The sequence below is a fragment of the Bos indicus genome, chromosome 1, assembly GCF_029378745.1.
Source record: "Bos indicus isolate NIAB-ARS_2022 breed Sahiwal x Tharparkar chromosome 1, NIAB-ARS_B.indTharparkar_mat_pri_1.0, whole genome shotgun sequence".
Taxonomy (NCBI): domain Eukaryota; kingdom Metazoa; phylum Chordata; class Mammalia; order Artiodactyla; family Bovidae; genus Bos; species Bos indicus.
In genome coordinates this window covers 127,007,577-127,022,687 of record NC_091760.1, presented here as the reverse complement: position 1 = coordinate 127,022,687, position 15,111 = coordinate 127,007,577, and the positions used below count along the sequence as shown (strand labels likewise).

Below are 15,111 nucleotides of genomic sequence, written 5' to 3'. Positions count from 1 at the left end.
GAATACAGGGAATAGGGTTCTAAAAGAAGTAATCAAACTAAATGTCATTCAGTTCAGTTCAGTTCAGTTGCTCAGTCATGTCCAACTCTTTGTGACCCCATGAATCACAGCACGCCAGGCCTTCCTGTCCATCACTAACTTCCGGAGTTCACTCAAATTCATGTCCATCGAGTCGGTGATGCCATCCAGCCATCTCATTCTCTGTCGTCCCCTTCTTCTCCTGCCCCCAATCCCTCCCAGCATCAGAGTCTTTTCCAATGAGTCAACTCTTTGCATGAGGTGGCCAAAGTACTGGAGTTTCAGCTTTAGCATCAGTCCTTAAAATGAACACCCAGGACTGATCTCCTTTAGAATGAACTGGTTGGATCTCCTTGCAGTCCAAGGGACTCTCAAGAGTCTTCTCCAACACCACAGTTCAAAAGCATCAAGTCTTCGGCGCTCAGCTTTCTTCACAGTCCAACTCTCACATCCATACAGGACCACTGGAAAAACCATAGCCTTGACTAGACGGAACTTTGTTGGCAAAGTAATGTCTCTGCTTTTGAATATGCTATCTAGGTTGGTCATAACTTTCCTTCCAAGGAGTAAGCGTCTTTTAATTTCATGGCTGCAATCACCATCTGCAGTGATTTTGGAGCCAAAAAAATAAGGCCAACCACTGTTTCTACTGTTTGCCCATCTATTTCCCATGAAGTGATGGGACCAGATGCCATGATCTTCGTTTTCTGAATGTTGAGCTTTAAGCCAACTTTTTCACTCTCCTCTTTCACTTTCATCAAGAGGCTCTTTAGTTCCTCTTCACTTTCTGCCATAAGGGTGGTGTCATCTGCATATCTGAGGTTATTGATATTTCTCCCAGCAATCTTGATTCCAGCTTGTGTTTCTTCCAGCCCAGCGTTTCTCATGATGTACTCTGCATATAAGTTAACTAAGCAGGGTGACAATATACAGCCTTGACGCACTCTTTTTCCTATTTGGAACCAGTCTGTTGTTCCATGTCCAGTTCTAGCTATTGCTTCCTGTCATTAGGATAAGCCCTAATCCAATATGACCAGTGTCCTTATAAAAGGACGAAGAGGTAGACACAAACAAAGGAAAGATGATATGCATCAAAGGAAACCATAAACAAAACAAAAAGATAACTCAAAGAATGGGAGAAAATATTTGCAAACAAAGTAACTGACAAAGGATTAATCTCTAAAATACACAAAAAGGTCACATAGCTCTATGTTAGAAAAACAAACAACTCAATAAAAAAATGGGCAGATCTATGAGAAATATATACATTTCTCCAAAGAAGAAACACAGATGGCCAAAAGGTACATGAAAATACGTTCAATAGTGCTAGAGAAAGTGTGCAGAAAGGGGAACCCTCCTACACTGATGGTGGGAATATAAATTGATACAACCACTATGGTGAATAGTATGGAGGTTCCATGAAAGACTAAAAATAGAATTACTATCTGATCCAGCAATCTCACTCCTGGGCCAGTATCTTGAGAAAAACATAATCCAAAAAGATAAATGCACCCCAATGTTCACCACAGCACTATTATTTACAATAGCCAAGACATAGAAGCAACGGAAACGTCCATCAGCAGAAGAATGGTTAAAGAAGATGTATGCATATATTCAATGGAATATTACTCAGCCATAAAAAGGTATGAAATAATGCCATTTACAGCAACATGAATGGACCTAGATTATCATACTAAGTGAAATAGTACAGAGAAAGACAAATATGATATCACTCATATGTGGAATCTAATTCAAAAAAAAAGAGACAAATGAACTTATATATTTGTACAGTATACAAATGTACAAAACAGAAACAGACTTTCACAAACAAACTTATGATTACCAAAGGGGAAACGTGGGGGACAGGGATAAATCAGGAGCTTGGGATGAACACACATACACTACCATATATAAGACAGATAACCAACAAGGACAGAGGAGACTGGCGGGCTACAGTTCATAGGGTCGCATAGAGTTGGATACAACTCAAGTGATTCAGCACGCATGCATAACCAACAAGGACATATTATAAAGCACAAGGAACACTATTCAATATTCTGTGATAACCTGTAAGGGAAAAGAATGTAAAAAAGGAATGAATATATATATGTTTTAATAAAACTGAATCCCTTTTTGTATATCTGAAAGACAATGCTTTAAATCAACTATACTCCAATAAAATTAAAAGAAAAAGATGATATTAAGACACATAGGGAGAAAAACCATGTGAAGATGGAGGACTGGGGTAATACAGCTATAGGCTAAGGAACAAAACTTATGAGGCTACAAGAAGCTAGGAGGGAGGCATGGACAGTTCCTTCCCTAGCACCTCCAGGGGACGTATGGCCCTATCAACACCTTGATTTTGGACTCTGGTCTCCAGAACTGTGAGACAATAAATTCCTGTCATTTTAAGCCATGCAGTTTGTGTACTTTGGCAAAGCAGCCCTAGAAAACTAATGATTCTCAAATATGAGAGAGTTAGAAACCAGTGAAGCAATGGAGAGAACATTCAATCATTTAATAGAAATAAGAGATATTTCCTGTAAATCTTTGACACTGAGTAAACTCAGTAAATCCTGGTACTCAGATTTCTCACTTTTATAATGAGGAGTTGAGACCTGTTGATTTTTCAGACTATTTCAGTAATAAAAATCAATAATTTAGGATAATAGTCGACTGTCCAGCTGGAGTTTTAAGAAAATTCACTATGCCAAGGGTCGTTGTATTTATACATACCAATTTTATTACTACTGACACAGACATTTAGACTAGAGAAAAATTTATGACAGTAAGTTTAAGAAATTTTTAATTAAAGGGAGGGCCAGTCTCATTATCCTTTTTCACTGTGAATAATTTAAGTACAGTATTTTCCCACTCTGTTTTAGTTAATGTCTATAACACTCCATGACTTTAAGTTAATTTATATGTATCATGTTTTACTAAAGGAAACACTTTCCTTATCAGGAAGGCAAAATCCTTATCACATTCCTACGTTTTTGGATGTCTAGCAGGATCCTGCCATAGGAACTTACCTCTCCAAGTACTCTGCAAGAAGTTGTTCTGCTGCAGATGAATACATCCATTCGTTTCCAACTTTCTTAGTATATCCAGGTACCTCCTCATTTTTTTTGTTGAATTTGAGATTCAAACCCACATTTGCTTTATGGTCTCCATGAGGGCTGAATTTAAACCACACACACACATACACACAAAAGTTTTAAAATTTTGTTCAAAGAATACAAAGCTTTGCTTTCAATTTTTAGAAAAGTTTTCTATGTTTTAGTTATCATGGTTATTTCCAAAGTAGTAGAAGTAGAAAAACTAGAGGAAAGGCTTCAAAACCCAAGTTAACAAAGCATATAAACAGATTATATAATTAGAGAGGAGAATGAAACAAGAAAATTCAGGGAAATATATTATGAGATTCACACACACCTTCTGATACCTTTTTTCAAGGTTCAATTTGTTAGCTGCTAAAAATAAGAACTGTCTTTCCAACCACCTACAGCATGTGCCATTTAGATGAAAGACCACCATCAGAGGATTTATACGTAATTTTTAAGGAAAATTCAAAGCAATAAGAGAAAATAATTACTGAAATATTAACCATTTTATTTTTATCATTTATTTTTTTCTGCCACTTTAAGTAAATTTCTCTAACATAAACTTACTTTCTCCTAGATCCTCTTCCAATAAAAATACTTCCTGTAAACCTTGAAACAAGGTATCCACTCACTCCAAGGCGACTGGCCAACACATATCCTGGGTTGTACTTTATAGAATATTTCTTTAAATATAAAAACAAAAAAGTCAATTATGGAAACACAAAGAATTAAAGCAGTATATCTTTACCTTTAAAATCTGGAGACAATCAAGACATCACTAACATTTTGGATTGTGGCAATGAAAAGATTTTTAAAAAAGTAAGTGACCTATTTTCCCACCCCACCTCACCCCCAACTTTTTTTAAAGAGGATTTATAGGTAGAATTTTTCTACTCTTTTCTATCCTTAAAGGACAGGATTCCCAAGGATGAATGAAAGGGGGAGGAAATAACACAGTCTGTGAAACTGTCTCAAGACAAAAACTCTACTGTAAGTACTAAATGGCAAGTTCCATAGATGAGAACTAGTTTTAAAAAATTACTTTTCATATTCTAAAAAGGACCTGGTAGAGTACCTGGGACAAAATGAGGTCTTGATAATTACAACATTGAATTAAAACATGAGTATGTCATCAAAATAGTTGCTACTGAGCAAAACTGAGTGCCCTTCATACGTGGATATATGTAATATTTATTTCTCCTAATTGTTAATTATCATACGAAAATAACATGTAGAGGCTCATAATAGCATCGTTAATATAATTCAGTCAATGAAATTTTATGTATTTAGGGGAAGAAACTATGAAGACAGTCAAATTAAAAAAAAGTATCAGATCATTTAATTTTTAACCCCAGGAAGCAAATTACTCACACATTCAGTACCAACAAGGGTAAGCTATCATATACTACTAATATCATGTGTACAATAATACACACATACTTATTTTATATAGATTTCATATACTATATTCTTATAAATGAATATATAAATACAATAAATGCTATATTTATTAATAAATTATATAATTATTTTATATTCTTATTTCATGGGAATATAAGGATAGTTTATCAAAAGTAAAGCAAAATTTCCAGAGATTTGTAAGGAATTATTTTCCACCATTTTTTTTTTTAATGATCATATCTATAATGATCCCTAAATGAACAAATTCTTTAGGCACTTGAGACATAGAGTCACTTTTTTTCTTAAAGTCACTCAGTTGTGTCTGCCTCTTTGTGACCCCATGGACTATACAATCCTTGGAATTCTCTAGGCCAGAATACTGGAGTGAGTAACCCTTCCGTTCTCCAGGGGATCGTCACAACCCAGAGATTGAACCCAGGTCTCCTGCATGGTAGGTGGATTCTTAACCAGCTGAGCCACCAGGGAAGTCCAAGAATACTGGAGTGGGTAGCCTATCCCTTCTCCAGCAGATCTTCCCGACCCAGGAATCGAACGAGGGTCTCCTGCATTGCAGGCAGATTCTTTACCAACTGAGCTACTAGGGAAGCCCCATAATGTCACTATCACAATACATTAATATGCTAGTAAAGAATGCAACACAATTTTTCCATCAAAATCATTATCAGATTTAGAAATAACACAAACAAATCAAGTAATGCTTTCCAGAATAGAAAGGAAGAATTAAGGCAGTAGTTCTCTATCACAGATAGTACTGCTTTTTGAATAAGCATTTGAAAACAATAAATGACACAGCCTACAAGTACTTAGTGTCCAGGGACCAAGGATGCCAACTGTCCTGCCATATACAGGGCAGTCCTCTTTAACACACAGTTGACCCACTCAGAAAATAATTAGTACTCCTTTTGAAAAATACTGGGTTATAGTACGGTTAAAATTAATTAAATCACCACAAATATCCTAGTATATGTAAAATAAGCAGTAGAGAAAGAAGGTTTGAGTGAAAGTTAAAGAAAGAAAATATACTGGAGAGGGCATTCCTAGCAACATTGTCCCCTTAGAACTGGGCAGGCTGTTTCAGATCTAGAAAAAGCCAAAGATGAAGCAACACAAGTTCTTCTACCTCCACTGACTCCCAAACAAAGCTCCAGCTTCTTCATTTAAAGGTTCACTTTCCTGATTTCCTGACTTCTGCATTATTTCTCCAAAAGAGACCCTGTGGCAAGATTTTAGGGCCTTCTCTGCTCTCCATAAAGGTTCCTCACGTGTATGCTAATAACTAATGCCTTAAATTCATTTCACAGGAAATAAAATTTTAGATTTTACCACTAGTGAAAATAAAATATAAGTAGCAACAGCTGGCTAAACGTGAATTAATTTCAGTCAAGTTAATTATCTAATCAATCAGTATGAACAAATGATAGATATCAGGATTACCACCTTATTTTAAAAGTGAAAAATAAAAGAATGTCATGAACTTAAGTGAAGTTTCTAATTTTCTCCAGGGACTGTTCATCTTTAGCTGAATAGAGATGCATAACCTTTGCAAGAAGGTCATTTGTCACTTGTAACTGAAAGTTCAGGCTTTAATTATGAAAGGCTTTAAAAAACCTGTCTATTCCCAGAAGGTATACTAATCAATGTGCCACTTACAAGCTTGAACAAAATAACCCATAACAACTATTACAGATTAATAATAGGATTTGCCTCCCAAAGATCTGTTTTTTTCCCTCCCAAAGATCTGCATGAAGTTTTGAGCACAGATGCCATACTTATTTTTAAATAATACTAGAGGCAACTGTGAGAGAATTTAATCAGTGTTAAATAAAATATTTGCGATAACTTAAAGGAGGTACCAAAAATGTCCTTCTAACATTTTAAAAGTTAATTCTAAATTAAACAATATGGACTATTATACTCACATGCTGGTTTTGTATTAAAGCATCAAGATTGGGTTCACATGGAATGCTGAAAACCACACGAATTCTGCCTTCTGTAATCACATCCCCTGAATCCTGAACCTTAGAGGAAAAAAAAAAAAGTCACAATATATTTGAGTCTCTTTCATTACATTTTATTTACTTATTTTTCTACTTATTTGAACAGTGTTTATTATTTCTGCAATACAGTAAAACAAGGTGGATAGTGGAAATTTTCTTGGAACTTGTAAGTCAATGAGCTTATATTATAAATTTGAGTCACTGTACTTTGCTTTAACCAGTTGTTAACCAGTCTTTAAAAAAAAAAAAAAAAAAACTAACTTCAATTTGCAAGTAAGTTCAAACTACCAAAAAGTTGCAAAAATAAAAACAAGTCAAAGAACATTTACCCAGATTCACCTATTATCAGCACTTTACTAACGTTTGTGCTCTATGTGTATTTGTGTGATTCCATACTCAGTCACTAAGTTGTGTCCAACTCTTTGTGACCCCCAAGGACTATAGCCCAACCAGGCTCCTTTGTCCATGGGATTTCCAAGGCCAGAATACTGGAGTGGTTTGCCATTTCCTTCTCCAGGGGATCTTCCTGACCCAGGAATAGAACCCGTGTCTCCTGCTTGGCAGGAGGATTCTTTATTGCTGAGTCGTTGGGAAGCCCCATGTGTGTATTTACATACACATAATTACTTTTTGGAAATTTCTGAGGGTATATATTATATATATCATATATGGGCTTCCATGGTGGCTCATGGTAGGGAATCTGCCTGCAATGCAGGAGACCCTTGGATCAGGAAGATCCCCTAGAGAAGGGAATGGCAAATCACTCCAGTATTCTTGCCTGGAGAATTCCATGGACAAAGGAGCCTGCAGGATACATACAGTCCAACGGGTTGCAGAGTTGGACATAACTAAGCGACTAACACTTTCACCATGTATGTATTTACATGTACATAATTATTTTTTGGAAATTTCTGAGAGTGTATTATATATATCGTATCTGTAACCACTAAACATTTTGGTAAATAAAAAGAAGGATATTTTATTATATTACCATAGTATAGTTATTAAGTACATAAACTTATGACAAATACTTTAATTTATTGCCTGTATATCAATTTTGTCTGTTGACCTAAAAATGACTATATTTATAGAAAACTCTTTTCTCCCTCTACCACAGGACCAAGCAAGGATCAGATACTGCATTTTGTTGTCATATCTCTTTAGCCTCCTTTAATCTAGAATTTACCCAGAGTGCCTGTCTTTTATACACTAACCTTTCAAAGAATCTATTTCATTCCTCCCTCTCCACCCTGTGTTTTAAAAAAAAGTTCTACAATTTGGAGTTTTCTAGTGCTTTTTTGTGATTAGGTTAATGTTATATATTCTCAGCCAGAAGAGTGCACAGAAAATATGTCCTTTGTAGACTATCCTGTCTGGAGGTACAGAATATTCATCTGTCCCTCAATGATATTAATATTAATCATAAAATCAAGATGTTGCTCAACTTCTTAACTGTACAATGATAGTTTTTTGTTTTCCCTGAAATGAAATTAACAACCTATGGGGAGACATTTTCTAAGACCATGAAAATATCTTGTTCCTGGATCAAAGGCTCCCTTTAGATTTATCTTCCAATGACTGTTGCCTGATCCAACCTGAATCACAATGCGTGTTAAACGGTGGTTTTCCAACTCCCTCTGGTTTTCTAACTCCCTCACTCCCTCCACAATTACCCTTTAAATAATACTAGAAGCAAAAACTCTTCCCCTCCCCATTCATTTATCTATTTCTTATCACTATGGAATCATGCATTCCTAATGATTTATAATTAACATGTACTTGATTAGTTTAGTACTTAAACAGTCCCACATTTGGCCAGTCGGAGGCTCTTCAACCTGGTTCCTGTGTTTATGTGATATGCTCTCATCACTCTTGTGAATACTTCCTTGCTTTCCCACATAACTAGAGGTTCTAGGCTCATCTTCAACTTATTCTGCCCCAGCCCTGTATTCAGGCTTTTCTTTGAGAAGCCTCATTCCTTTTATTGGGATATGGTGTTAGAGATCAAGATCAACATGTTACATGGTACCACGGTGTCTTTGCTTCCAATTCTTAAAGCAAATAGAGCCAGAAAATATATCTATGTATTGAGACATATACATTTATGCATCTACAAATATACACACAAAGATATATACACACATGTGCCTATATACATACCTATAAATCTTTAAAGGTATTTTAGTAATTATGAGTCCACATTACTACCTCCAATTTTAATCTTTCCTCACAAGTTCTTCTTGCATTCTCCTGTTCTATACATGCATGTACCTCTTCTCATGTGAGAGGTGGAATTCCCCAAAACATCAACACATATATAAATTCATCATAATTTACATCTAAAATACATAATAATACATCTAAAATAATTTCAGAACCGCCTCATGCATGCTACCACAATAAATAAACCTACAAAAAACCAGATCAGAATCTGAATTCTTTTTCCATCACCTCCTGATCTCAATGTGCTCAACACTAAAAATATATAGCCAAATACTGTGCTTATAAATTAGATGAATAAATTTTTTCTTATTTTTCCCCTTCAGTATTACATTTTTACTTTACACCTAAATGAAGAGAAGTTAAATAATTGTATTAACTTGAAACCAGGAAGAATTTTAATTAGTAATAATAACAGAAACTAACCTCTCCAGTGCATCCATAGTAGGGTGTTCCCAGCATAAAGACCATACTTCTAGGAGGAAACAAGTCATCCAATGTTTTTATACTGGAGAAACGGGAGTCAAAAGCTCGGATGTCCTATGTAGAATGAAATACAAAAGTGAGTCATCATGGTCAAAATTTCTATAGATTGTATATCAAGGTTTTTTTCCTATGGGATTATGACTATGTAGTCTACAAATGTCAAATGTAAAGATTTTCTACATAACAATACTAGAAATGAAATTTTATCTCCTTACATGCCACACACTCTTCTAGGTACTTCACAAATTTATTAGCTCATTTCATCCTCAAGACAACCCTCTGTAGCAAAGGCCATTACTAGACCCACTTTATAGATGAGGAAACTAAAGCATGGAAAGAGGCAATCTTGTCTTAGGTTATATAGCTAAGAAATAAACTCAGTCGGTGCTCTTACTCACTATGCTACACTATCTCACCAAAATTACATTATCGCTACATGCTTTAAAAAAACTTGGTCCCCTCACAACATCTAAGATCACAAACACAATAGCAATAAATTTACTACTTTATTTAAAGCAAGATTTTTTAAGGATAAAAATAAATAAATACAAAAGACAAGTTTCCTAGACATACCCAGAATGAGTGTCTGAGCATGTTATACTCCTTTTAAAGACCATAGTATCTTGCAAATTACATTAAATAACAATATCAATTATATGTTGCTGCATATTAATATGATTTAATCTTTTCTTCATACAGTGTACAACAGTGTACATTAAGATAGGACGGAGACCTGATGGAGACTTACTTTGACAATGGTTTGATAAACAAATGGAAGAACTTGTTTTGACCACTGTTTCTCTAGACGGACTTCTCCATTTTGATTTATTTGATATTTACGACCTGTGAGTAACTGACCATATACAACTGCAGATGTTTCGTTTATTATTATTCCTTTTCTTCTCAGGTAGCTCAAAGAAAAAATAAAAAATAAACGAAGTCATGTACGAGTGTATATACATTCTATAATGATAATCAACATCAAACCACCAACTCATAATCAAATCCATAAATAAATTTTAAATAAATATGCTAGTAGTTCTGAGTACCTAATAAGACTTTTTACACTATTCTGTGGCTACCCTTCCCAAAGTCTGTAAGATTAAATAAGAATTTAGAGAGTTATAAGAAACTCCTATGTTTCATACCCACTAGGCTGGCTATAACAAAAAGCAGCAAAAACAAGAATGGTGGAAAGGATATGGAGAAACTGAAACACTTGTACACTGCTGATGGGAGTGTAAAATGGTGCACCCACTGTGGAAAACAGTTTTTACAGTTCCTCAGAAAGTTAAACACAGAAGTGCTAAACAGCCCAGCAATTTCACTTTTAGGTATATAACCAAAGAACTGGAAACATGTCATCAAATAAATATTTATAAACCAATGCTCATAGCAGTGCTATTCACAATAGCAGAAAGGTGGAAAGAAACCATATGTCCACCAACAGATGAACGCATAAACAAAAGGTGACACATACGTACAATGAAATATTTGCCCATAAAAAGAAGTAAGTACTGATATACTACAATGTGTATGAACCCCCTAAACATGCTATGTGAAATCAGCCAGATAGAAAAGGTCACATATTATGTGATTCCATTTGTATGAAATATCCAGAACAGGTGAATCTAAAAACACAGACAATAGAGACTGACTGACAGGCATTCAGTGGGCCTTTTCAATCTAAACCAGGGGTTGGCAAGCTATGGTCATTGGCCAAATTCAGACTGCTTCCTGCTGTTGTAAGTAAATTTTGTTCAAACAGCCATTCATTTATTTAACGTCAATGGCTGCTTTTGTGATACAACAACAGAGTTGAGTAGTTGTAACAAAAACCATAAAATCCACAAAACCTAAAGTATTTACTCTCCAGCCTTTACAGAAAGTTTGCTGATCCTTTCTCAGCTTGATTTTTTAGCTCACTGATTCAGTCTTCAGTATGCCCATATTAATACTTAGAACATCTAGTGAACTAATTATAAAAATCACAATTTTAATTTTTGTATACACGCTTATACTTAAATATATGTATTATATATATACCTAAGTATATTATATAATATGTATATATTATATTATAGTTACCTACATAGTATGTAGTTTAATAACATTACTATATATATTTTTTATAGCAAAATTTAAATTATGGTGAAAAAGCCAGATGTGTTCCCTATCCTTATGGAGCATACTATCCATGAAAAGAATCATTAATCATACTCATAAATCTATTAATTCTATTTACGTGCTATAAAATAAAATTCAGAATAATGTGAGCCATGACAAGGGTATCTGACTTACACTGCTGCTGCTGCTAAGTCACGTCAGTCATGTCCGACTCTGTGCGACCCCATAGACAGCAGCCCACCAGGATCCTCCGTCCCTGGGATTCTCCAGGCAAGAACACTGGAGTGGGTTGCCAACTGCTACTGCTGCTGCTAAGTCGCTTCAGTCGTGTCCGACTCTGTGCGACCCCACAGACGGCAGCCCACCAGGCTCCCCCATCCCTGGGATTCTCTATGCAAGAACACTGGAGTGGGTTGCCATTTCCTTCTCCAGTGTATGAAAGTGAAGAGTGAAAGGGAAGTCATTCAGTCGTGTCCAACTCTTAGCGACCCCATGGACTGCAGCCTACCAGGCTCCTCCGTCCATGGGATTTTCCAGGCAAGAGTACTGGAGTGGGGTGCCATTGCCTTGGGAGGCAAAAAATGCTCTACTTTTCCCTCTAACAGCTATCCTTTTATGCTGGATAGCTTTTCATGGTAGTTTTAAAATTTTTCCTGTTTAATAATTTTAGAATATTATGGCCTGGTATTAGCTCCTAAATTACAGAAGAGATATCTTCTTGAGTTCTTATTTATCAATAGATGCTATTACAGTTTAAACAAGAGGACTGATGGATGTACATTTATAACAACACTTTATGTGCCACTGCCAGTTTCTATTACTCTATCTTGATTTAAGGAATTCCAGTGTTTGGATGAAAAAAGAGAGGTACTGTTAGAGTGGGATCATGGGACACAAAGCATCCTGAAAATCCAGGGTTAGCTTCTTCGTTCATTAGTTGGTATAGAACTTGCATTTCTGAATTCAGGGGCATAAGGGGTTTGGACATAGGGAGACAGAAGCGTAGGGAGGAGGGAAGGGTGAAAAACAAAGGAGAGTATTCCATCTTATTCTTATTACTTACATGTGGCCAAGAAATTCATGACCTTATGGTTAGTAAAATGAATGCTGAAATTCAGGCAACTTATTAACTGTGTATTCCTAGGGTAAGTGATTATGTCTTTCCTTCCCTCCTTTCTTTTTCAGTACGTGGTGAAGTATTTTACTGACAAACTGGACAAGGTTCTAACTGCTTTTAATTAGGTTTTATTTTAAATTAGAACTCATTACTTTTTTAATATATAAAATGAAGATGTGACCACAGTGTTAAGTGAAAAATCAGTTAAAAAATAAGTACATTAGACCAGCACATTCTAGTTCAATGACATTAAATACTGTTTATAACACTCACTATTCTGAAATTCCTTGTACTTCTTTTGTCCAATTACATTGTTCTTTGTCTCCAAGATGGACCACTTTAGATGGTGGTGCAGTTCTTCCCAAATAAAGCTTCTGTGTTCCTGGAGGTTCTTCCAAGTAAAACCTTGAAAATTAAAATAAAAATTAAATTACCCCCAAATTTGTGGTTTAACATAGAGTTCCAGTAGTGTGAGTCTTCAGAGTGAAAAAATTTCTACATGGTATAATAGAAAAAAAAAAACAAAAAACCTTTTTTAAAACTGTAAAAGCAATTTCAGAACAAGGACTTGTAAAATATTTTAATCAAAATTTAAAAACAAATAGTATTCTGTCTCTTTAAGAAATGAAAATAAATACATAATAAAATACAAATTTTTAAAGAATTAATAATCTCAAATTCAATACAGTATTTTTGCTGAAAAAAAGTTTAACTTGATCCTAATCAAGCCACCATACCTAACTCCCAGTTTACAGGAAATATGTGGGATGGAGGACCAATTTAAATGACACTAATAGGAAACAACTACATAAATTCAGAATTCTACAAAATAACTGACCTGAACTCTAAGAAAAAAAGGCAGGGAAGTAAGTTTAGCTAGGTCTTAGGACATAAAATTAATATACAGGATCAATTATATTTCTGTATACTAGCAGGGGAAACGGAACCTTAAAATATAATACCATTTATTGTGGTTGTTTAGTCGCTAAGTAATGTCCGACTCTTTTGTGACCCCATAGACTGCAGCCTGAGAGGATCCTCTGTCCATGGAACTCTTCAGGCAAGAATATTGGAATGAGTAGCCATTCCCTTCTCTAGGGTATCGTCCTGACCCAGGGATTGAACCCACATCTCCTGCACTGTAGGCGCATTCTTTATCACCGATCCATCTGGGAGGCCCAATACCATTTATAGTGGCTTCAAAAATTTTAAATACTTATGTAGGTATAAACCCACTCCAGTGTTCTTGCCTGGAAAATCCCAGGGACGGGGGAGCCTCATCGGCTGCCGTCTATGGGGTCGCACAGAGTCGGACACGACTGAAGCGACTTAGCAGCAGGTATAAATCTAACAAAATATGCACAGGTTCAGTATGCTGAAACAACAAAATAGCGATAAAAGAAATCAAAGATTAAAATTAATGGAGCAATAAAAGGAGATCCATTTGGATCAGAAAATTCAACAAAGATGTCAAATCTCCCCAAATTATGTTTAATAAAATTCCTATCAAAATCTATCAAGGATTTTTTATAGATATTAAAAAAATTCTAAAATATATATGGAAAGGCAAAGGACCAAAAATATCTTAAAATAATTTTGAAAAATAAAAAAATGGTGGAAGGAATCCTCTACCTAAGGTTAAGACTCACTACATAGCTACAGTAACAACACAATGCGGTGCTGGCATAAAAACAGACACAGAGACAAATGGAACAAAATGGGGAACCCACAATGCAGATCCATACACATATGCTCAACTTATTTTTGACAAAGATGTAGAAGCAACCTAATGGAGGAAGGAGAGTTTTTTCAACAAACAGTGCTAGAGCAAGCAATTCAATATTCATAGGTAAATATATGAAACTGGACCTCATACCTCATATAAAAATCAATTCAAAATAGATCATGGATTTAAGTGCAAAAGGAGGAAAAACTATAAAAAAATTTCAAGATAATCTTTGGGACTTAGGGTTAGGTGAAGAGTGCTTAGACCAAAAGCATGATCCATTAAAAAAAAACAAACAACAACTAATAAAAAACTAAACTTCAACAAAAAGGCAGGGGAAGTGAATTCTGGTGATTAAAAAAGAATCCTCAAGATTCATATTAGGGTTGACTTCTCACCAACAAAATTAAATGACAAGACAAACTGAGATATGTTTGCAGAGATCTAAGGTTTCTAATTCTAAACATATGTGGGGGAAAAACAACACAAAAAATTTTTTGGATAAGTAATAATTCAGAAAGCATTAACATCCTTACATTTTCTCTGGAAAAAAAAATTACTTTAGGAAGTTTTAAACATGAAAAAAGAATAAGACGTCAGACCAAGTTTATATGATATAAACATAAAAGATGTCAAAGAATAGATTGTTTAAATACTCACTGATAAAATGATTGTGAAATTTAATAAAGTGTTAAGAAATTATCTTTAGAATAGAAGATATATGTTTTAAAAATTACATATTATTTAAATGAAACCTGGGAAGGGTATGGAAAAGGTAAAGTTACATATGCTAGTCAGTCTTGTCAGAAATAAATATATTTGCTAACAATGACAACTGGTAGAAAAGAATTAGGATATGGAAACTTTCAAGCTATTAAAAGGAAAAGAAGG

General features: G+C 35.0%; 1 protein-coding gene across 5 annotated transcripts in view; it reads right to left on the bottom strand.

Moving 5' to 3' along the window:
• The window catches only part of XRN1 (5'-3' exoribonuclease 1), a 113,274-nt gene that overhangs the window by 51,951 nt on the left and 46,212 nt on the right, over nt 1–15,111 (bottom strand). For all 5 annotated transcript variants that reach the window (XM_019961410.2, XM_019961419.2, XM_019961426.2 and 2 more), the window contains 6 exons: nt 12,768–12,899; nt 9,999–10,161; nt 9,191–9,304; nt 6,467–6,565; nt 3,693–3,808; nt 3,054–3,200 (listed from right to left, as the gene is read on the bottom strand). In XM_019961410.2, the coding sequence (XP_019816969.2) occupies nt 3,054–3,200; nt 3,693–3,808; nt 6,467–6,565; nt 9,191–9,304; nt 9,999–10,161; nt 12,768–12,899 (771 nt within the window). The remainder of the gene's footprint in view (nt 1–3,053; nt 3,201–3,692; nt 3,809–6,466; nt 6,566–9,190; nt 9,305–9,998; nt 10,162–12,767; nt 12,900–15,111) is intronic.